The 23,180-nt window shown below is 35.9% G+C and overlaps 1 protein-coding gene across 8 annotated transcripts in view; it reads left to right on the top strand.

Moving 5' to 3' along the window:
- Nucleotides 1-23,180, top strand: part of DGKB (diacylglycerol kinase beta) — a 424,901-nt gene that overhangs the window by 116,154 nt on the left and 285,567 nt on the right. For 6 of the 8 annotated variants that reach the window (XM_068935000.1, XM_068934999.1, XM_009680821.2 and 3 more), the window contains 2 exons: nucleotides 6,907-6,983; nucleotides 12,117-12,137. In XM_068935000.1, the coding sequence (XP_068791101.1) occupies nucleotides 6,907-6,983; nucleotides 12,117-12,137 (98 nt within the window). Of the gene's footprint in view, nucleotides 1-5,335; nucleotides 5,468-6,906; nucleotides 6,984-12,116; nucleotides 12,138-23,180 lie in introns of all 8 variants that reach the window. The other 2 variants (XM_068935005.1, XM_068935003.1) reach the window with 2 other exon arrangements.

Here is a 23,180-nt window from a genome sequence, read left to right as displayed (position 1 = left end):
ACATGCGGAAAATTGTGTAATGAAGGCTGCAAAGTTTGTGGGTTTTTTTTGTTTTTTGTTTCTCTTTCTCTCAAGGATAATAAGATGTATAGCAAAATCTCTTAAAAACTCTTTGGAGCTTTTAAATATAAATATTAAACTTAACTATTGGAGGACTTTAGATACTTGTGATTTTCATATTTTCATATTTTTCATATTTTCATATTTTATAAGGTTACAAAATGGAAGTAGATGTAGAAGGAGGTTACTAGTTTACTTTTTATTGTAGATCTTAAAATTAGTTATGGTCCAATAAGTATGGAGGTTATTATGAATTTTTTTAAAGACTGAAAACCATATCTGGATCTATAATGGAATTACTTGTAATCCATTGCTTTCTGGTGCTTATTTCACTTTAAATTGTATAGCTATTTTGCATGTATAGCTTCTTATTCATTTAAGCTGATTTTTACTTAATTCTTAGTGTTTTGGGGGAGAGTTTTTGTTTTTTGTTTTTCTTTTCTTTTTTTTTTTTTTTTTTTACTCTTTCCAAGGATTTTTGAGCGAGGATGGGGAGACAATGCGGAGGAAGTATGTGATCTCGGTGATTTCTCCTACTGGTCAATGTTTTCTTACTATGGAAAAAAAGTGCACTGAATTCTAGTCTTGAGTGCTCAATCTTCCTCATGTAAAGTTGTGGCATTTTAAAAAACGAATCATAATTTTTAATGTGGGCTACATCATAAATGGTTTGGAACTTGGTATGTAAATTTATCTCAGTTAGAACATGTATCTTTGTTAGGGCTGAAGAACAGTTTAAAAAAATCAGGTGCTGAATATGTCATTGTTATGTATGCAGGCTTATTCTTTCTAATGTTGTGATTTTATTTAATTTGTGTTTAATCTGAAGCAATACAGCATTAGCTCAAGACTCATCTATATGTCTGTTGCTCTGAAGTCTTGTTTTAAAATAGAACGTCTGCACCTCTCTCTGGAATCCGGCTTCTTCTCTCCTGTGAACTAGTAGCTTTCCAGTTCCGCATCAACATGCCTCGCCTGTTTTTTCTTCCTCAGACTCACTAGAGCAGGAGCTGGGAAACCAAACATCTCACCTTTTCAAGGAAAAGCTCAGATTCCAGGGCCATGGTTTCTGTTTTTCTTGTTCCGTCTCCTTGGCTCAGTGAACGCTGATGTGTTCTTTCCAAATTGCAGCGGAAGACGGGTTGAGAGATAAGGGTTTGAATTCATTCAGGTAGAAGAAAGAACGAAATTTAAGATATAAGATATTTTGGGCAGATGCCCAAAGCACTGAGCTAGTGAGTGAAAAAGAAATACTAAAATTATGAGAACAAAAAGATGAAATGCTTCTCCAGAAAGCTTTATATTTAATGGTACCTGAAATTTGTACTGTGCTAGTCATAGCTTTGCAGATAAGATGGGATTTAAGCAGTACAATGACAGCCTGTGTGCTCTATCTACCCTTATTTAGAAACTTTCTCTCTCAAGGAGAGCTTGGAATAGAGACACCAAGACACAGAAATAATCTGTCCTTAATTAAAAAGAAAAAAAAACCCAGATAACAGCTATCCAATGAAATTAAAGATTTATATTTAACTTTGAACATTTGAGCGGTGCTTATGAATTTACTGAGAGTGCTCACAAAGCAGTAAGTTGCTAAGATGCACAGAATCTCTGCACTTGCAGAGGTGACAATGTGAACGCAGGTTCGGATTTGAGACTTGTGCTTCTGTCACCATTTTCCGGTGATTATGTAGACAATTTGGACCAGAGCGAATAGGCTAGAAATTAGTCCGTAGTATGTATGAGATTAACATCTATTGTTAGTAAGTGTGCCAGCCACGGATCAAGACCACAGGCAAAAAATAACTGCTTTCGGTGGAATAGGTGAAAATAAGTAACGTGGATACAGGCAAAGAGGGAACGAAAGTGGCAGTAATCAAGATACAGAACAATGAGATCTTGGGTGAAATTTTTAGCTCTCTAGGTAAAACCTAGAGAGGATTGTGAGGATTAATCAGATATGTTTGGGAATAGTGCTTTGAACATGAAAAACATACTCCTGTTACTTGTTATCAGTAGGAACAGAAAAGGAAATGGGGAAATGAGCTATCTTTTAATATATGATAGCTAGTAGTTCAGCCAAGGCTCTGATGAAAGCTTACATGTAAAACTGTTGTTTTTGATAAATCAGCAATGCAATTTAAGAATTCTATTTTCATTTTAAAAATATAATTTTCATTAGGGTAACTTCTGTAAAGGAGCAGAATTTCACCGTGGTCAGTTCAAATGAATGTACTTACTATCTCAGAAATGAGAGGAATGTGAATCCTTTCTTAAGTGCTAATTTGGACATCCTTCCGTTGATTTATTGTGCTACCTAGATGGACTTTGAAAATTTAAGTTATTATGAAAGTTTGCTTTGATAACGGTGAGGTTTTCTACTATCTGTCATACGAGTATGGCAGTAGGAAATAGTTACAATGATTTACTTTGCCCTTTGGATATGAAGAAGAAAGTTTTCAAAAAACACAAGATGAACATGGAATCTGTTTTGCCCATTTTAGACATTAAAATAAAATTTAATATAAAGTAAGGTAGTTTTTGCAAAATAATTGCTACTGCTTTATGTTAAAACTTTTCTTCTGACACATATACAAGTTGCACAGAGCAGCTATACCCATTCACAAAGTGGTGATATTAGAAAAAGAAGAAAAGAAAGTATATATATCAAAAGAAAGGGAGTTAACAAGTCTTGTTTCATTTTCCACCAACCATGTGGAAAAAGCAGGGAGGATTTTCTGTTTCTGCCATACAGACCTATTGTGCAGGGTATTTTGTCCTGGGACAGTGGGAGGGTTAGTAGGATGATTGTGACTTTCTGTTTATGTCAGCCTGCCTGACTTGGAGAAGCGTTCCTAACTTTTGCACAATGCTGTGACTTACCTCTTAATTTGACCTTTATGGTTCATTTTGTGCTGAAACAGTTCATAAAATAAGAACTATTGAAAGTCTGCTGCTGAGACTGCTCTTGGCAATGTGTACCTCTATGGTGGGAATTTTATCAGAAATGAAGATACAAAGCCAAGTTCTGACAACTTAACTTATTTGGATAGCTGCATTGACTTTGGAAGGAGGGGATAGCTTATGTGAGTAAAATGAGCAAGATGAACTTAGCACAAGAACATTTACCTGAAAGGAGAAGGGAGATTTAAAGCCTGAATAAATATGTACCCAAATGATGAGAACTATCTTTCCATTTTGTGCTTTATCAAACTAAACAATTGAGGAAGTTACATAGCTCTGATAAGAAAGGTCAAATTTCAACAAGAATAATTCTAGGATATGTAAAACAGCATTTTTATTCAACATAAAAGCTTAAAGAAGAAAAAGTGATAATAGCATAATCATATATCTCTACAGAAATAACAAAATAAATACACAAAAGAAGATAAATTCATAGAGTTCTCCCCTAAAATCTTCGAAGGCCATGGGTAGTCATAGCACTGAGAAAGTTAATTAAAGAATGAAATCTGTTTTTCTTTAATACCTAAAGAAATGTTTCTATATTCTTCTAAATAAACTTCATCTAACCAAGGTGTTGAATATCAGTAGTACAGAAAGATTCATGTGGTGCTCAGTTATGAATGTAAATGAAATACTGGGGAAAAAATGCACTATGAAATCATTTGAATTGTACTCCTTAGATCAGCAGAAAGTCTTCTAGCTTTTAAATGCATTTTTTTCCTGGTTTATACTACACACACACACACACACACAACTTTATATACTATCTCATATAAATACTAGTAGAATATATTGTACTATGTGGTATACTATATATATGTGGAATTGTATATTATATATACTTTATAGTGTATATATACTCTCTATATATTACCTATATAATACTGATAATATTAAGTATGGATTATTATTTCCTAGTTACTATTTTGTATAAGTTTTGGCAAGTTTTAATTGTTTTTGCCAGAAAGCATTTACCTAGCTATTTCTTCTGTCGATAGAATTGAGAAAATGTTTTTTTGGAGTTTCTTGTTTTTATTGGCATAGAGCTTTCTAAGACAATGTCACCTTTTTTTTCTTTGATTGTTTGTTTGTTTTTAATGCAGTCCCCAGTTAAGAGTGATCTTGGGGCTCATATCCTCTCAGGTGAACTTATTAAAGATGGAACATACTCCTAGTGCTAGTTACCTTTTAGAAGCTGTGGAAGGAGAATTAATTTTTCTGAGAGAACAGCAGCTATGTTGAAGAGTACACATGCAAATACTGTTGTTAGCTGGTGTTCAACTTAAAACATTGATATGTTATTTCACAGCATTTTTTAAAATCTCTTTGGGTTAGTTTGGATACTGTCACTTGGACTGAAAAATGATTGAATGACTGTGAATGAAAGATTCTGAGAAATAGTTCTGTCTCTCTTGTTGAGTGCATGATGTGGTGCCTGCAATAAATATAGCTCCTGTCCAGACCTTGCAAGTCTCTCAAAGAGTTCTATTGGGACAACTGATGTGGGAATTAGATCCTCAGACCCTTTTTTCCTGACTGATATGTCAAGCATGGAACTTGCTATGCTTTCTGGATGGCTGCATTAAGCTGACTTGCAGAAAAAGAGAGAATAGTTGTGCAGTTGCTGGAACAGAGAATTTTTCTATCTTGATCATATTTGATTAAGAAGAGTGTGAACCAATTTAAAAGGAAAGATTTAATAGATTTTTAATTAGAAAATTAAAACTTATTTTTAGATTGTAATTGCAGTTGCCCAAGCACAATAGTCAGTGAAAGATGAATAGAATTTATCTGGGAAAATACAAAATAAAAGAAATGTGATCATTTCTAGGAGAAAAACCTCAGCTCACTCTTATAAAATCTCTGGCAAGTGGGCCGTTTTTTTTAATTTAGGAAGATTATTTTCTTTGTATAACAGAACGTGTGTGGAGAGACTTCTCTTGCTATTTCATGTATGTTTGACCTCTTCCCCCGTTCTTCCAAAAATCAGAAAAATTCTTTTTTAGGGTTAGTTTCAGACACCTCTTTCATGTAGTTGCTCAGCTCAGATTGCCTCTTTCATGGTTATTGACTTCGTTACCATATGATGCAGTGATTTATATAGACAGTTGTGAGACTACTGGAAAGTATATTGATATGTAAGACACCAAGTAAAATAGAAATTGCTATCAATCATTAATCTCTCTACTTGTCCTAATCAGAAGACTCTGCATCTAACTCAGTGATTTTTAATTAGAGTTCTGATTTTTTTTCTTAATGTATTGATTTACTACATTTCTTTTATTACGGTTTTTGTTTCTTTTTTCCATAGGCAACAAAGTTGAAATCATTCACTATATTTGAGATCACACAGCAGTAAAGCTGTAGAGGACTGTTTATCAAATAAATATTTGCTGTGACTGACCATGAGACAAAGGAAATTCGATTAGTTCCAGCTTGACAAGTAAAGTCAAAATATTTCTGATTAATCAAAATAAGCTCTTATATTGTGACCACACAGAAAGTGTCAGGTGTTTTCACTTAAGAAGGGATTATAAAATGACCGACACTGGGAGAAGTGATTCTTACTACAGCGCAAACTCTGACAACCCCTCCCCATGAAAAGCATTCCTCCTTGAAATTGAATTTTACTGGTGTGAAATTCCTCCTGTTTATAACTACTGCAAACTGTTAAATTTTTTTTTTTGAATTCTTTGCTGTCATATTTTCTCCTTCCAGGTCACTTAATTTATTAAATATACCTTTTAGAGTCTGTTTTTAGATGAGGAATTTCTTTAACTCTTACACTTCTATATTTGTTGATTATAATTAAAAAATCAGTAAGACCGGGTTCTGATGTTTGTAATTTTAAGTATTTAATGAATTGCTGATGTCCAACAGATTACTCACAGTCCTATTCTTATTCTTCTCTCTTTGCTTGCCTCCTTTTCCTCCAGATTTTGCCACTGAAATAAATGTGCAGCCATTAAGTATGCCTGTTTTCTTCGCTAATGAATCTGCTACTCATTACTGGTCCATCATTTACTCCAGGGTTATGGTCATTATGCACATTTGGCCACTATGCACTTGACTGCTGTATTTAAAGACAAAACTGAGTTACATTTATTTTTGTTGATAAGATGTTGTAGAAGGTGGAGAGGATGGTTTAGTGCATGATGTAATCTAAGTTAATCTGAGTTTAAGGGTTTTTATGCAGTGGTTGCTTACTGAAACGACTGTCTTATTATTTTGCAAGTAGACATTTATAACTTGAAAAAAACAAAATGGATGAGTTAAGAGACCCATGTGTTGCTGAATTTTTGCACAATCCTGTTAGACAAAAGTTGCCCTAGAGCTGTTATAGCTGTCAGCGGTTAGAATGTCTTAGAGGTTTGCAAAAGTTGGCATTTCAATAGCAACATTTTTCCTGTGACATGATTTCAGAAAAACATTTTTCTTTGACTTTTCCCTTTATCTTGATATTGTCACTGCTCTGACAGCTCCTTTCCTCATTGGCAACTATGCCAGGGGAGATTTAGCAACACTGTTGGGAGTGAGCATGTTCCATAGATAACTCAGGTTTCAAGGACAACAAAAAGTGACTTCAAATAGTCCTTGCAAATAATTCCTTCAGAAATACACTACCTAACAGCAATCAAAGTTTAGGTTAAAGAGTATATGTTTTTGTGTGTTTGTGTTTATTTGCTGATTTTCACAGTGCTTGGTGAGAGGGTACAGTTTGTTCTCATTTTCTTTGTGCCAGTAGCTCTCAAACAGCTAGAGGAAGTTATTAATGTGCATTCAGAAAAGCTATTAGCAGTTTTGTTATTGCTTTTTTAATTACAGTTCATTTTATGTAAATCAGTTTTCTATATTTTCATTTTCTCTCTATTCTTTGTCTAGATTCCACCAAGAAAATTAAGGATGTCTTGGAAGAATTCCATGGCAGTGGAGTGCTAGCAAAATATAATCCTGAAGGGGTAATTATTCTTCTTTCTTCAATGGTCAAAAATAGTGGGAAAAATATTTACAAGTGTTGTAGCAAATCTAAGCATTTAGAAATAGAAGATTATTTATAAATCAGCTATTTGGGGTGATTAGGACTGTTTGGAAAATAAAAATATGTATATTTTGAAGAACTAAAAGTATCACAGAATCACAGAATGGTTGAGGTTGGAAGGGACCACTGGAGGTCATCTAGTCCAACCTCCCTGCTCATGCAGGGCCCTCTAGAGCACGTTGCACAAGATCGCATCCAGGCAAGTTTTGAATATCTCCAGGGAAGGAGACTCCACTACCTCTCTGGGCAACCTGGTCACCCTCACAGTGAAGAATTTTTTCCTCACGTTCAGGTGGAACTTCCTGTGTTGCAGTTTGTGCTCGTTGCCTCTTGTCCTGTCGCTGGGCACCACGGAGAAGAGTCTGGCCCCCATCCTCTTGACACTCCCCCTTCAGATATTATACACATCAGATCGCCTCTCAGTCTTCTCCAGGCTGAACAGGCCCAGCTCTCGCAGCCTTTCCTCATAGGAGAGGTGCTCCAGTCCCCTCAGCATCTTGGTAGCCCTCCGCTGGACTCTCTCCAGTAGCTCCATGTCTCTCTTGTACTGGGGAGCCCAGAACTGGACACAGTACTCCAGGGGAGGCCTCACCAGGGCTGAGGAGAGGGGCAGGATCACCTCCCTTGTCCTGCTGGCAACACTCTTCCTAATGCAGCCCAGGATACCATTAGCCTTCTTGGCCACAAGGGCACGCTGCTGGCTCATGTTTAACTTGTTGTCCACCAGCACTCCCAGGTCCTTCTCGGCAGAGCTGCTTTCCAGCAGGTCAACCCTCAGCCTGTACTGCTGCATGGGGTTCTTCCTCCCCAGGTGCAGGATTCTTCCTCCCTGCACTTGCCTTTGTGGAACTTCATGAGGTTCCTCTCCGCCCACCTCTCCAGCCTGTCCAGGTCCCTCTGAATGGCAGCACAGCCCTCTGGTGTGTCAGCCACTCCTCTCCAGTTTAGTATCATCAGCAAACTTGCTGAGGGTGCACTCTGTCCCTTCATCCGGGTCACTGATGTGTGTGTTGAACAAGACTGGACCAAGTGCTGACCCCTGGGGGACACTGCTAGCTTATAAAGTTTATAAAATCATATCCTGTAGAACTGTTGAATAATTTGCACAGAAATACATTTTCTTTTTTAATATTAGAAAGAATGCTATGCTGAATTTAATGTACTTCTCAATTGCTTTAAAGATTGGAAACGTTAAGCACATTTTCCAATGTTAGAAAAGGACGATGTGTTCACTTAAGATTTCTTTTAAAATTCTGTTTGTCATATTTTTTCTTCTGCTATAGGGATCCCCTTTAATACAAACTTTCTTTCTCATGTTATGAAGCAAAGAATTTAGCAGAAGAGAAATCTGTATGTGTGAACTGTGGTTTCAGATTCATTACTAGAGCAAATATTCTATTTTGTCTGGTAGAAAAGGCTAGATTGTTGTCTTCTGATGCCTTCAATTGCAACTTGTATCTGGTTAGCACATCCATAAAGTGTGATTCAAAATGTAGCTCAGTAAAAACCTATTTCTATAACGTTCCTTACTATGCTTGCATTAAGTGGAATGTAGAACAGAAGACTGTACTAACCATTACGAAAATGACTTGATCTTACATTCAGTATGTAGGAGACAAGAACTGTTGTCAAGCCAGTTATAAACCACTGAAATGTTGTTTAACATTTTGAATTTAGTACCATGTAATATTGGTTGTTTTACTCAATTTCTCTTTTCATTTTTTTCCTCTACTTTCTGAGAAAATTATTTCATACCTCATTGAAGTAGCATGTGGTGTCTTATAAATCATCATTTTAAATCTCCATTATTGTACTTAAGCAGTAATCGTAGGCTATACAAACAAGATAGGAATGCTAGGATCACCTAATCTGTTCTCCAGTGTAACACATGCTGCAAGACTTCCCTTTAGTGATTCTGTTGGGATGCAGAGACATTTTTTAGAAAACTGTAAAATGTTAATTTACAACCTCAGTGTTTACTCTTTTTTTATTGTTTACTTTAAACTTCTGCAGCCTTCTTTGTGCTCCGAATGTACATTGTAAAATTGTCTTAACCATTTCTTAATTATTATTCACATTTTTCTCTTGAAATTCTTCACTTCTTTTTGCTTACCATACAAGTTTTCAGTTTTGTGAAATACAGACTTTTAAAGTACAAACTAACTGTGTATTTGTGAATATATTTAAATAACAGGTATTGTCGTACAGGTAATGCATATTATCAACATTTGTATATAAACAAATCAATATTCAAAGTTGTGAGAGTAAGCCCTTTTAACAGTCATCCCTCCGGTTTTGGGGTGTGTGGAGACTGGGTCATGGCGAAGTGAGCAGTATGGGCATCTGTGACAGCTGCTCTTACTGAAGCCAGGTGGACCTGGCAAAATCTGTGCCAAGCTGGAATTAGCAGACACAGTTGGTCCCAAGCAGAGTCTGTGTCTCCATACGAATGTCTTCATTTCGCAACCATTCGCATGTAGCATCCTACTGATGTCCTGAAACAGCTCAGGGGCATAGAGAGCAGTGCAGCACTCAAGCCAATAAGCGGGATGGGAGGATGGAAACGGAGGAGAGAAAGCAAAACAAACACCTTAGAGTGGCTCCACTGTCTTCAGCAGAGATCGGTGTATTCCCCACAGCTCAGGGTTGCCCATGTTGGACCCAGGCTGTTCCCAGCAGCTTTTGCACCGTGCTGCTTAGCACTCAAATTCCAGGGAGAGAAGCAAAAGGAAAATACAGCTAGTAGTGAAGCTAGTTTAGCTCAGGTTTCATGCCACAAGCTGCTGAACTGGAAACAGAGTAGGTGAAATAACTTTCTTCTGCAGCTGAGTGAATAATCCAAGGCAGACTGAACTGCCCTTGCACAGAGCATGGGTGTGTGTGTATTTTTGGCATTCATTCAGCCTGCTACCTGGATAAGCTCTTTACAAGATGATTTGAGAGCTGATTGTATCTGATCAAGATGAGGTCTCCCTGTGTTGGTTGTGCTATTTAACTAAGGTAATTACTACCTGAAAATTTAAAATAAAGCCTTACCGTGTTTTAATATGGGCAACATGAGAGATCCAAGATATAAAGCTCCAACTGAAATCAGTCATGATGCAGCTTTCCCCTTCCATGCATTATTGATAACATTTTAAACTGTTAAGCATTCAGTGTTTTGTTTTGTAGAAGATCCATTTCACCTCTTTATTTCCCAGATCATTATCTCATAAGCGCTCAAAATATTTTTCCAGTGTTGTCAATAATTTGCAAAAAGCTGTTGTCCGTTTTTAGACTAATAAACGTGAGACACGGAGCTCTGCTAGGAAATTTTGCTGTGTGGTATATTTATGTACTTTAGAAAAAGGCTTAAGAATTTCTTGTTTCAGGCTTCTCCATGCTTAAAGGGCTCAGGAATTTATACCCTTCTGTTGCTTCTATATTATGATTTTTTATCACAAGCCAATTTAATGGGAGAGAAATAGCAAAAGAAAAGCTATGGATATTCGAAGCTTGTTACCTGAAATCATCTGGCTTGTTTCTTCATTATCTTATACCTTGCTGAGTGAATGATTTTTGGGCTTAGTGGAAATGGTGAAGGTGATTATCAGAAGGTCATCCCGTACAGGGAGTTTATTTATGGGGCTGGCATTGTTGCTTTTACTCTCTGCTAGCTTTCAGTGTAAGGGAGATGACTAAAACTGCAAACACTAATGAACCTCTGCCCTCTTGCCTCCTTGTATGTCACTGTTAACATATTAAGACTGGATTTTACACCTCATGTAAGACTCATAGGTAAGTTAAGATCAGCCTACTGGAAAATATGATTTATAAACAATGTCTCAATCATTTGGGTTTTATCTAAATTAATTAATTTCAGCCATTTCATTTAGAGGAGAGTGCCGAATAGGCTAGCAAGGATTAAGAAAGTAGATTGAGCTAAAGACTGTATCTAGCCTGGGCAGTAGAAGCACATCACTGTGTACCTGCAGTCCCAGACTCTTGATTGATCATCTGTTTTGGGAGATATGTTGGAGTGCATCATAATTTAGCCAGGGCATGAAAACTGAAGATGGAAAGTATATGGAGGGGTCTCAGCCCGACAAGCAGTTAGGGTGCAGCCCCAGTCTGCACCTCGAATTGGCCCTCCTGGGCCCTACAGTGTGGATGTGGATAAAAAGAATAAATGCACATGTGCACAAAGACTACGAAAACGAATGCTTCCAAAAAGGTTATTACAGTGACTGCATGATGCAAGGCACATTTCACGATCTGATCTGCCCACAGAGGCCAAGCCCCAACTTTGACAGAATGTTTGCAGTCATGTTGCAATTATCTGACTCCTTCAAATGATTTTTGTGTTTTTGGAAGTAGTGCAGATTCTTCTGAGAAGTTTTCTCTAGGGTCCTTCTGATTGCCATAGGCTTTAGTTTCTTTAACTTGACTCCATGGAAGTATGAAAGGTACCCCAGTAACTCCATTTTAGAAAAATCTGGTGCAATCAGTATAATTTGTACATAGTCTGCGACAGTATTTGTAAGTTTAAAGATAGTATCTCTTACTGTGAAGTATTTATAGCAGTTTGTGAATAATGTAGAAAGTTAGTACAGTGCCTTTATTTAAAAAAGTAGAAATTATTAGAAACTGAAGCAACATGTAGCAATGACTTTGAGGGCAGTGGTTATCATTATATTCATTTCTGATTAAATTGTTTCATTAATACTTTTCATGGCAACAAGTAATTTTTTTTAGTTTTCACAAGGATGAAAGATGCAAACATTGTATTTACTTTCTTTTCCTTGGATAGGAAGGATAGGACTTTCTTTTCCTTTTCATTGCATGGTTAAAAATAAATTGCTTACACTCTCTAATTAATCAAGACTAGAATGCTGACTAGAACCATTTTCTTGGTGTCTGTGCTAATTCAAGATAGTGAGATATTCTATGTTCTCTCTTAAACGTGTTTATCTGCATCACTAACCTTTTAACTAAAATAGTTCTATTATTAAAAACAGAGTTACTATACTGTATTGATGTATGTGTGTTCTTTCTTTCCTTGCATGCATTACAGAAACAAGATATACTTAATCAAGTAAGTAAACTTAATTTGATTTTTCTCTCCTTTTGTTATGTATAGAAGCAGTATTTTTTATTTTGTAGAGTTCCACTGAGATGTTTATGGATAAATATTGCATATTGCCATCCTATTTAGAGACTGAAGCGCATTCTCTTTATGGTGGCAAACTGTTTTTCGCTAGGTGAATTTCATTTGGGTCATTGTAACAATTCATAATTTTGCTAACATATTATTAGAGAGCAATATGGGAAATAAGTTAGTTAAAAGTAATTAACTGAAAGGACAGACATCTGGGCAAAAATATTAAATACCACTTCTATAGCCGTATAATACCATTTATATGTACAAGGCTTTAAAATAACCCCCGGATTTTATAATTTGAATAAAGTTTATAGTGTGTTTAAAACACATTTTCTCTCATGCGATAGGGTTGACTTACAGCTGTTATAAGAGAGAGGGTTAAAGGGCTCATCATCCACTCAAGGCTCTACTCCTGGCTGTCTTAAATAGCCTGAAACCAAGTAAAAATATAATGAAAAAAGATGGGAAAGTCAAGAAGGAAAGAAGAACTAGTCAAATGAGCTAGTTCTTAAAGTGACTGAGTTATTCTTCCTTTGTAGCATAAAGGTGTTAAGAAGCCTTTGCTCTGCTCTTTGGGAAGAGGCAGCTAGAGGGTGAGAACAGTCACAAAGTCAAGAGACTTGAAAGGATTAGTTTTGTAGAAACCCCTCTCTTCCTCGTGTCAAAGGCCTGTTGAACTGTTGGAGGTTTGTTACTGTGAGCAGTAACTCCTTTCCTGCCTATAAAAGTTCTCTGTTTTCTTCAGGTAACCTATTGCAAAAGTAATGTTGGTTAAAGAGTGACTGCAGTGGGTCCTGAAAGAGAAGATATTCAGGTTAAAGCAGTGTTTCTAGGATCAGTCTTGGGACTAATCTGATTAGTAGTTTTGCTAATAATCTTGTAACGAAAAGTAGGTAATTACTAATAGAATGTGCTTGCTAACCCGATTTTGGGAATTGTTGCCAAAATGGAGAAGATTCTGAAAATCATACGGAAAAAGCTTGATAATCTTGTGGATTGTAGCAAATAAAAATGGAATGAAATGCACTGGTGTAGAGTACAGCATGGCATACCGTGGGACTAGTGGCACTGGCACAAAAAGAGCTGAGTGTGGTAGTTCATCACAAAATGATTACAAAGCATCATTGTAGTTTGATCATGAAGAAGAGAAATATATTATTGGGAAGTTATGATAGTGTTCCTGTAGCCATGGTGGTCTGAGAATGTAAAAGCAAGACAAGGCAGGACAAGAAAGGTAGCGTCTTTTAGACCCATTAACTTAAGTGGAAAACTAGTTAAACCTTCAAGCACACAGGAGTACTGGCTATGTGTGCCTGTTTCCCAGCTATGTCGTTCCTTAACATTAGGTACTGGAGAGACCCTCTTTTTAGCAGTATGTGTCCCACATGCAAGAAATGTGAACTCAGAAAAGAACTAATTTACAGAAGGGTTAGTAGGATGAGGAGAATTATAGGAAATCTGTTATGTAGGAAGAGAAGCCTATCCCTCACTTGTAAGCAACTGAAGACTAAGTGAAGATATTGCATCTTTCTAGCCATATTAAATGGGAAATCCAGGAACAGGAAAACTGAGATATCTGTGAATACCTGCAGTGGAAAGCCCTATCCTTCAAAACTGGGCACACAGTCTTTTTTTGGCTTTCTGGGAAGAATTTCTAGGGAACAGCTTCCTGCATACCTAGAGAGTCAGGAAGCCTGCCAGGCTCGCAGCCTGGGCTGTGATCCTGCTCTCTGTGCAGTGTTGAGTGCGAGTGTTGAGGACACTGAGATGATTTTGTAAAATTATTCCAATACACCATTTTTTGCTGCATACTGTTCAATTTTGAACATTTTGGACCATTTTGGTCTCTCTGTCTCCTCTCCTCAGTCTATACTAACTAGTCTGCCTCTTACTCCTTATCTTCCTTCTCTTTCGATACTTTCCCCTCTTGGCCTTAATCTCTCATTTTTATCCTTTTCTTCCTATTCTGTTTTGTATTGCATATTACCTTATGTTTAAACTTTAGGGAGCCTAGTACTACTCTCACTTAGATGTTACCTGGTGTCATTATCATCATTTCCGAAAGACTACCTCGAGGACCTATTTCTAATTTGCGCTAGATATTATTTCAAGCTATTTTAAAGGAAGGAGAATATAAAACTTAAAACATAGAACTAATATGTTTCTTAATGCTACAACTTTTTAGAAAGAAAACTTTTCAAATAAACAAACAAAAAATGATGGAACATCACACTAGTGTCTAAGATATATTTTATTTTTAACATATTATTTTATTTGAAGAGTGACAGACTACTCCGATGCTCCTCTAACAGCATGAAAACACAGTATAAACATGATGCCAAATATGGATGGCACGGTGTTATAAAGTGTGAAAAATGTGATCCTCAGCTTTTTCATAGTAAAGTGAAATATCAGCTAATTTATCCTTTTTTAGAGTGAAATAAACACAAATAAATTCATTGAAAAAGGACACTTTCAGTATATTTCTTGATTTGTGTGACATTAATGAATGTTTAAAGTTGATGCATTTCAGCTCAAGTATACATGCAACAGTATGATGTTTATACATGATTAGGAGTTACAACAAGTTATTAATCATTTCTGAAAGATTTTATAATATTTAGCTAGCTAATTTTAAGTTTATTTTATTTGCCATAAAGTACGGGAAACAAAAAATGCAGTAAGATGCTATGATTTCTCTTTGTCCGTCCGATATCGAAGATTTTTCGTAGTAGTCTTACTCTGATAAGAATTACACTTTATTATTAAGATCTAATAGATATACCTAATATTCCTAATAATTAGCATAAAACGAAGGTCAGCTGTGGAGTATGCAGATGGTGCAGTCATGCTAGTCTAAGGTCTACAAAGTATATTGCATATTTAGAAAAAAAAAGTGATCACTGAAAAATACTTTAAGGAAGGAGACGTGTTTATTACATTGAAAGGCATAGCCATATTTACATAGCACTGTGCTTGTGATAGAAAAGCATGCGAGCGAACCCATTCATCGGGAAAAGAAAATAAGAACTATTTGCTTCCCCATTGCACATAATATGCACTCTGAAATCATTTTACTAATTAGTATTTTATAGGCTATGTTCCTAATTCCTTTCTAAGAGACAGGAAACAAGGATTTCTCCCTCTTTGATCTCTCACAAATAGGACGATGATGATGAAAGATGGTTGCAATTTCCCCTTCTATTTGCGTGTTCAAACTGTCTTTTGGAAGATGGGTTTCTAGAAACATGTCCTCATTTGATGGCTATTGAATTTAAACCACTTAAATTGAATATGGGGAAAAGTAGGTTAAAGTTCCAGTGCTTAAAGTTCCCAAGTGCTATTACAGATTGTCCTTGTTTTGAAGGGTTTGTTTTTTGTTGTTGTTGTTTTTTCCTCAGATTTTTTGTGTTGATAGGTCTTAAACATCTCATGACTGACTCTTGGAAAGCGACCAACCATACCATTGTTACAGAGTTACTAAATATTTCAGGGTTGTTTATGGCCGAATGTATTAGGAATATGTGTTGTGACATCAACACACCTTTTACTTGTCTTATTACTATTGTATTACCCTGTGCCTTTTGTCAGTCACTACATGTCTGAATGAATGCTATGAAAGTAACATCAGAGGAGAGCTTTTTGCCTAATGTGCATTTTTACTCACTTTCTTTTTGACAAACAAAAACACATAAAGGCGTTTTCTTAAGAAAACAACATTTAATGGTAAAATTCTGTATTTCGTTTATAACAGTGAGAATTCTGAAGACACCAAATGGATACAGCATTGGTGCTATATTCCTTTTTTAATTTACATCCCACTTGTAGCAGTGGACGAACAAAGGACTATCCAGTGCTTTAAACAGTTCTACAGGTATTTGTGTTACCTGATCAGACACACAGCAGACCTAGTTTATTTTTCTCTAAAGGTTATTATCTAGAGATTGCAGACAGTTAGTAGACTCCTGAACAGCCTGATGTCTGACTTACATCTCTAAATGCATTTAATTTAATATAGGTTTACTCAGGCTGAATTAGTAAATTCTGCCTAAAGTACTTTACCCAGAATATTTAATTATGATGTTTTGTTATTTATTTTTCATTTTGCAGTACAATATATTATATTCCATTTTGGTTTTTTGATAGGTGGCTGCAGTTACAATTGATTCACCTGCGTGATGGCATGTCAATGATGTTTATCAAACTGTATAAATAAATAAAATAGAAAAAAAATACTCATAATCATAACTTATTGCAGTCATTGGCCATAAAGTGGAGGTGACTTGGAGTCCTCTTGTACAGGTACTACAGCTAGCATTGGTCTGTAAGTATATATCATTGGGCAGATGACGTTGCTGTCATGTCTTCTATCACTTTCTAAGCTAAGCTACACTTTCAAATTCTAGTGAGGCAAACCTGAACTTAGTTTAACTAACACAGCTTCACTTTTGTAACGGCTGTAAATGTACACATAGTACAAAGCAGATGTAAATTGCTGCCAGCAGGAATGAGACATTTTAATCCTTCTTGAACTGCTGGAAGTTACTATCCCAGGTGAAAGATCCAATCATTTAGGCTCAGATTGTGTTAAATATTAGCAAAAAATTTATTCATGAATTGAAACATGTATGAAAGTTTGTTAACCTGTATCTTTCAAAACTTTTGAAAGGGGAGAAATGCACAAGGACTGTTCATATGACTTACATAATATTTTTCTTGCTAGAAGTATTGTAGCAAATATTTTTAATAAGGATAGCTGAAAGACAGCATCCATTAAACTTTCAATAAATAAGGAAGATCATTACAGTTAAAATACAAGAGAATGCTGCTGATTCAGAATGCTTTTTTGTTAATTTTAGCCAATTACAAAAATGAGAGTTCAGCCAAGTTCGTCTATCGGTAGGTTTTGCCACTATCTTCACAAGCAGATAAATTGTTTAATTCAGCTAGAACTTTACTCATAGTTAGCTTCTTTTCATTTTTTTTCTACTATTTAGTTGATTTTAGTCTAAAGCATGCTGTCTACCCCATTTTTTCCGACTTCTGTAGTAATTATAATTTTCAGCTGTCCCATGCTGCCGTCTCCACTGCAAGACAGCTATTCGTCACTCTATTTAATATGCAGCAATTTATGTATGCTTCTTTTAATATTATTCACTGACAATATACATAAACAGGACTGTGGCAGATAATCTGCTGCAGAATCCTTTTGAAAATATGTCCCTTAGCACTCCTTCTTCTAAGAAAACCTTTGTACAGTAAATATATGTATATGCATTTATATCTGTAGTACATATGGACATATCTGCTTACACATGTGTAGTTGTGTGTTAAAGAAAAACTGCTGTTAGAAAGGTTTTATTTTTTCTTACACAGATGTTAGACTGGGATAAGACTGCGGTTTTTGATGAAGACATTCCACATTCTTTTTAGCAATTAACATCAATTTATAACACAGAACATGAAAATGCAGTGCCAAGGTTATGCTAAAAAGTCTAGTTATTACATAAAAATTGAGTCTTTCCACTTCCTTCTTGGTTTTGTTGTGTTTTCTTCTTTAATGAGACATGCTAACTGCTCTTAAATATTGCAAAGCATCATTTTTGATAGGAGATGTAAAGGGCATGTTTGGCAGTTGTATATGTCTGTAGTATTGAAAATATCCAATGATTGTTTGGTCATATTGAATATTTGGTAGGAATGTGTGAGAGCATGTGATTTCTTTTTTTTTCCTGTTAACTTTCACCATGATAGATGAAAATTTGGTTGCTGCTTAAGGTAACAAATAATTATATTTGATGCCAGATCTTCTAAAATAAATTACATCAAAAGTGTCTTAAATCAAATGCTTAAATCAGAAGATGCTAAGAGCTTTCATTTGAAATAAAACTTTATCCTAGTGCACAAAGGCAATCTCCATTATGAAATCCGAATTTAATTTGAATTTGTGTCATTTGATCATTAGAAATACATTAAAAAAAGGTGTGCATTCTCACATAATTAATGTTTTCTAGATCATTGACCCTCCATATACAGTCTGTTATTTTTCCCCATGCTTTGGCAAAACTTAAGTTTAGAAACATTATCAGAGTTGATGAATCTTCAAAGCTTGGACTTTGCTGGGAATGCTTAAGCACTCCTTTTCACAGTGAATCACTTAATTGTCACAAATGCAGTAGTACTGATGAAAGTGTACTATTGTTGTCATAGCAATATGTGTGGATCAGGCTCCTGTAAAATCTACTCCTGCGTCAGCAGTTCATTTTTCAGATATTGAGTCTATTTAACTTGTTTAAAAAGAGATAAGTAGGGGGATCCCCCCACAAACAAAAAATAATCCAGAGGCATTACTATCAGTATATTAATACTGATCATACTTTACATTTTTGGCACCAGCTGGAGATCAGCGAGCATAATTTAGAAAATAATTAATCGAAAATTGCCTTTCAACATAATTCTCTTTCCGTTATCTCTGAAATGTTCTTTTTAATAACTGAAAACCATATTTAATAAAAGTGTGCTGGAATGAATGACTTTTTTTTTTTATTTCTTACATTCCATTTACAGGATGATGAAAACAGTGGCTTCTGTTGAAATATTTTGTACAAATTTAAAAGAACAAAAAGACCAAAGAGAATGTGTTATTTTGAAAGAATTTTGGATGGGGATTAATTCGTAACACTAGATCATGCCTTGTTCCCATTTATGTGGCCAGTGTCGTGGGGAGGAGTAAAAGGAGTTATTATTCACACCCCCACACCCCAGCCCATCCCCAATGACAGCTCTTTTGTCAAGAGATTATTAATAAGTTGCTTTTTCTTTTTACAGCTTCTGAGGAGATGGAAAGTGGAGTGGTAAAGCTTCTCTGCCTTCCTCCTGCAAGTCAGCCACCAAAACTGGTTGTTGAATTTCCCAGCAGCTGGGAAAATATAGGAGGTAGTTATACCTCCTCTATGGCAGTGTGACTTCAGGTAGATCTTGAGTCAAATGCTGTCATTTTTTTCTAATTCAATTATCTGTTCTCTTCAAAGGACTTAACATGGTAGGAGGTCAGATACTACACACTGTAATTAAAACCTCTTAATAGTTTTCATCAAAGTACATTCTACCACATACAAAATTTGCTTTATTAGTATGTCCTGTTTTTTTCACTGAGAAAGTTTTGCATATTCTCAGTATCAGGGTATTTCGACTTGTGATGTCTGTATCACGTGGAGTTCTGTGTACTTTGGCACAGCTGGAAATATATAAATCTTCACAATATGGGTGCTTACATCTCTCTTAGTCTTGTATTTCTGAGCGCTGTAGGTAATGCAGAAGAGCAAATTATAAGATAGCACAGATACATTGTGGGAAATTTTGTGACATCTGCCAGTCTTAGGAAGGTAGAAAGCAACATACTTGTGTGCAGATGACCAGTTGACTGAGATCAGTTCTTCTCAGTATGCAGTGGAGGATGAGCAGAGCATTCTTCATTTGTTCCAGACTGTGGACAGAAAGACAGACTTGGTTTGTCTGCAAAGAGAAGGGGATTTATAAAGGTGATCCTATGCTTTCCGTTATCCAGGATACATCTTTGAGGCAGGTTTTAGATGCTACCACCCTGGTAATGAAGATGGAGTTCAGCCTCTTTCCCTCTGGCAGACAAGATGTGAGAAGCCATCCTTCTGTCTAGACAGAATCGGGTATTTAGGGATGCAGAGTCTGTATCATACAGTTGAGCATTCCCCCCATTTTTTAGGTGAGTATTGGTCTATATACAAGTATGATACAAAATTTAAAAAGCTGAAGTTCTCTCTGTTCTTTTTCCAAGCACTGTGCATTGTCATAGCATGAACTAGCACTAAATTATTTTAATGTATTTATGAGTAAGTGCTTGAGGAGAAACAAGACACTTAGTAACTGGAGATTTTAAACATATTAAGTGTGGACTTAATGAAGAAACTGAAGAGTAGGAAGTTAGCACTCTGCTTTGTGCCATTGGTGCAGAGTGGAAAGAGAAGTAAGGCGTATGCATGGTTTAGTCGTATTAGTGAGGTGAAAAGCTTCTCATCACATATCTGCGTTGAATGGGGTAACTACGAAGAAATGTGCATACAGATATCATCTGTCAAAGATGGAAGATGATCCTTTTGTTGTTTTTTGTGGTATTCTGTGCAGTAACAGGAGAATAAAGTTGCACGCTGTTTTGTTAGCTTAGAATAAAGAGGGATTTTTAATACCTATAAAAATCTAAAACTAACTTTAATATTTTTAAAGAGTTTTAATATTTTCAGAGTTGAGGAAAGGAATAAGGGATGAGATGCAACAGAGACAAAGGTGCTAACAGGTTTAGAAGAAGGGGTGAAAGTCACTGCAGTTTCCATGCCACCCTGTATGCTTGCCTGGCTCAGAGGCCACCTCCCCACGTATTCCAGTCTGTACATGAGTGGCATCATCACTCTCTCTCTCAAGAGAGAGAGTTTCCCTTTAGGCAAAATATGCACAATATGTTATTATTATTTTCTGCAGCTACCACTTTACATTATGCATATAGCTAGTGTTGTTTTAGTTTTATTTTATTATATTTTATAATATCTTTAGGACATTGTAACCAAGTTCCTTGAGTAACTGTTTTGTATTAACTTATTTCAAGGATATTATTATGAGGAAAATCTTGGCCTAATTAATTCTGTTTCATCCTGCTTCTTAAAGGGCTATTTGAAGGCAGGAATTTTCTTCAAAGTAATGGGAGTTGGCATAGCAAATTCTAATTGTTTGTGTCTGTGGCTTCTTGTACGTGAAGGATGCCATAAGCTTCAGAGAAGTTTCCACCACAGCATAGTGATTGAATTTGGATTCTTTAACAAGACAAGCTCAGTTCACACTGAAGATCTGGGCAAATCTGTCTGTATTTGCTTAGTCAGACATTCTAAGAGCAATGTTCTCATATTATCTAGAAATAAAACAGATTAGTCTGTCTTGTTTCAATGTTAGTAAACCTGCTTATGCTATTCTTACACATAAGAAAGTGAGGTTGTTTGTGCAGATAGAACTTTCTGTATATGAAAGTGGTCTGTTCATGGTATTAGCCTTAAAATAAGCTGTGAAGTGTTTTTGGCAAACATAGATTTTCCAGAGTACGATTGTAAAATATTCACAGCATATCAGGTGACATATAGTCCCAGGAGTGCTGAATAGCCTCTGTAGACAGTCTGTAATTGGTGTTTGTTGCATTATTTTATAGATAATTTATATATATATATATATATATATATACACACACACATACACATGTGTACAGCAAATACACACACATGCATATAAATGGGTATTTATGTATATGATACATACATTAGTTTTGTTCTTTAAGCAGATGCCTAGATCCAAAATGAAGTGCTTCTGCTCTGAATGAAGTTACCACCTAATTTTGATACAGCTATTGAAAAACAAAAAGAAACAGGAAATGTTTTCTTAGCCATTTTCAAGAAAACATACTTAAGCACCTTAAATTCTTCATGTGTTCAGAAGTACTGCTGTAATAGCTGAAACATTTTAATATTTGTTTTAATACATCTCTCTGAACAGCCTGGTTGCTTGCACATACTCAGAGTACCTCCTCATTCTAAGGACTTGTTCAGTAGTTTGTACAGTAATAACTTAACAAGTAAACATTTAATCATTCTTTGGAATAGTGCTGGAGACCTCTTCCCCCCCCACCCCCCCACCCCCAGTGAATCTTCAGCTGTTTTCTGATATTTAAATACCCTATAGAAAAAGAGATGCAAAGTTTGAATTTCCCCAAGCAAAGAAGCCAAGCGAAGAACTCAACCAAAGCATCCCGCTTTGCGAGTGTGCCCTAACCAGGAGATTTTTGTGCAAAATGTGGGAAAAGCTGTCACTCCTTCTGAACTTTCAAAATGAAATGGTGGTCTCCACTGCACTTGGTGCACAACCTTTTTTTTTTTTTTTAGATGTTTTTATGAACATGGGAAGTTATGCCCAGTAACACAGAACTAGTTACATATCCTGGCATGTAGCCTGTATCTTAGATGTGAGGTAAACAGTGAACACTTCAGTCAAGATTGCAACATTTTTATTCATGTTAAGAAATAAGTTTGTAGACACCTTAAGAAGTTTAAGCCAGAAAGCAAAAGGGTTTATCAGATTTAAGTGTTTTATGGATTAGTAGCAGTTGGCAGAGTCCTTCAGGATTCCAAGATGAACAAAGGCATCAATATCATATTGAAATCCAACTTTAGATGTTTTTTCTGAACTGCCCCCTATTGTTCACATTAGACTGTAATTAGCTGCCTGGTTTTATAGTGACAAAAATAGATGAGAGATTCCTTAGTCTGTAGAATAAGGTCTACAGTGCTGCGAAGTAAAAGCCATGCCCCTTCACACTGTATTTCAACTATGGGCACAGCTAATAATGCACAGAAGACACCTTAGGATGCCTTTCTCTGTAAATCTGTCATCTTACATAATTGGATGCACTGGGGCAAATCCAGATAGCTTCTTTCAGTATTCAGTCAATCATTTGGAACTGATTGTAAAAGTTCCTTTCTACTTTTTCAGTTTGTAGTGCAGATCTGTGTGGGGGGAGGTTAAAGAAAAAACAATACCTATGAATTAAATTCTTTTTGGCAGCTTGGTGCTGGAATTAATTTTGAAATTGTACGGATGCTTAATTAAATGTTATGGATTGTCTCTGACAAATTATCACATAGGAAAGATGCATATTTTTAATTTTCCTCTGCCCTGAGTCACAGTGAATTGAGTTGAATGTTTACTTCGAGAAAAGCTAAAAAGTTCAATGATTGACACATTTATTTGCTGAAAGGAAATCAAAAATTAAAACTGCAGTTTTAGTTCTGCCATCTGTCCTTTTTCCTTCCCTTTCTCTCCAAGTTAGATATATACTATATTTCTGAATTTGGGGTAATAGGTAATGTTGCTAAATGGTATGACTGGAAAATGATATAGTCCTTCTGA

This window comes from Struthio camelus, chromosome 2 (genome assembly GCF_040807025.1).
Source record: "Struthio camelus isolate bStrCam1 chromosome 2, bStrCam1.hap1, whole genome shotgun sequence".
In the NCBI taxonomy this organism is placed as follows: Eukaryota; Metazoa; Chordata; class Aves; order Struthioniformes; family Struthionidae; genus Struthio; species Struthio camelus.
The sequence above is the reverse complement of the archived record's forward strand: the minus strand, read 5'-3'. Positions and strand labels throughout refer to the sequence as shown.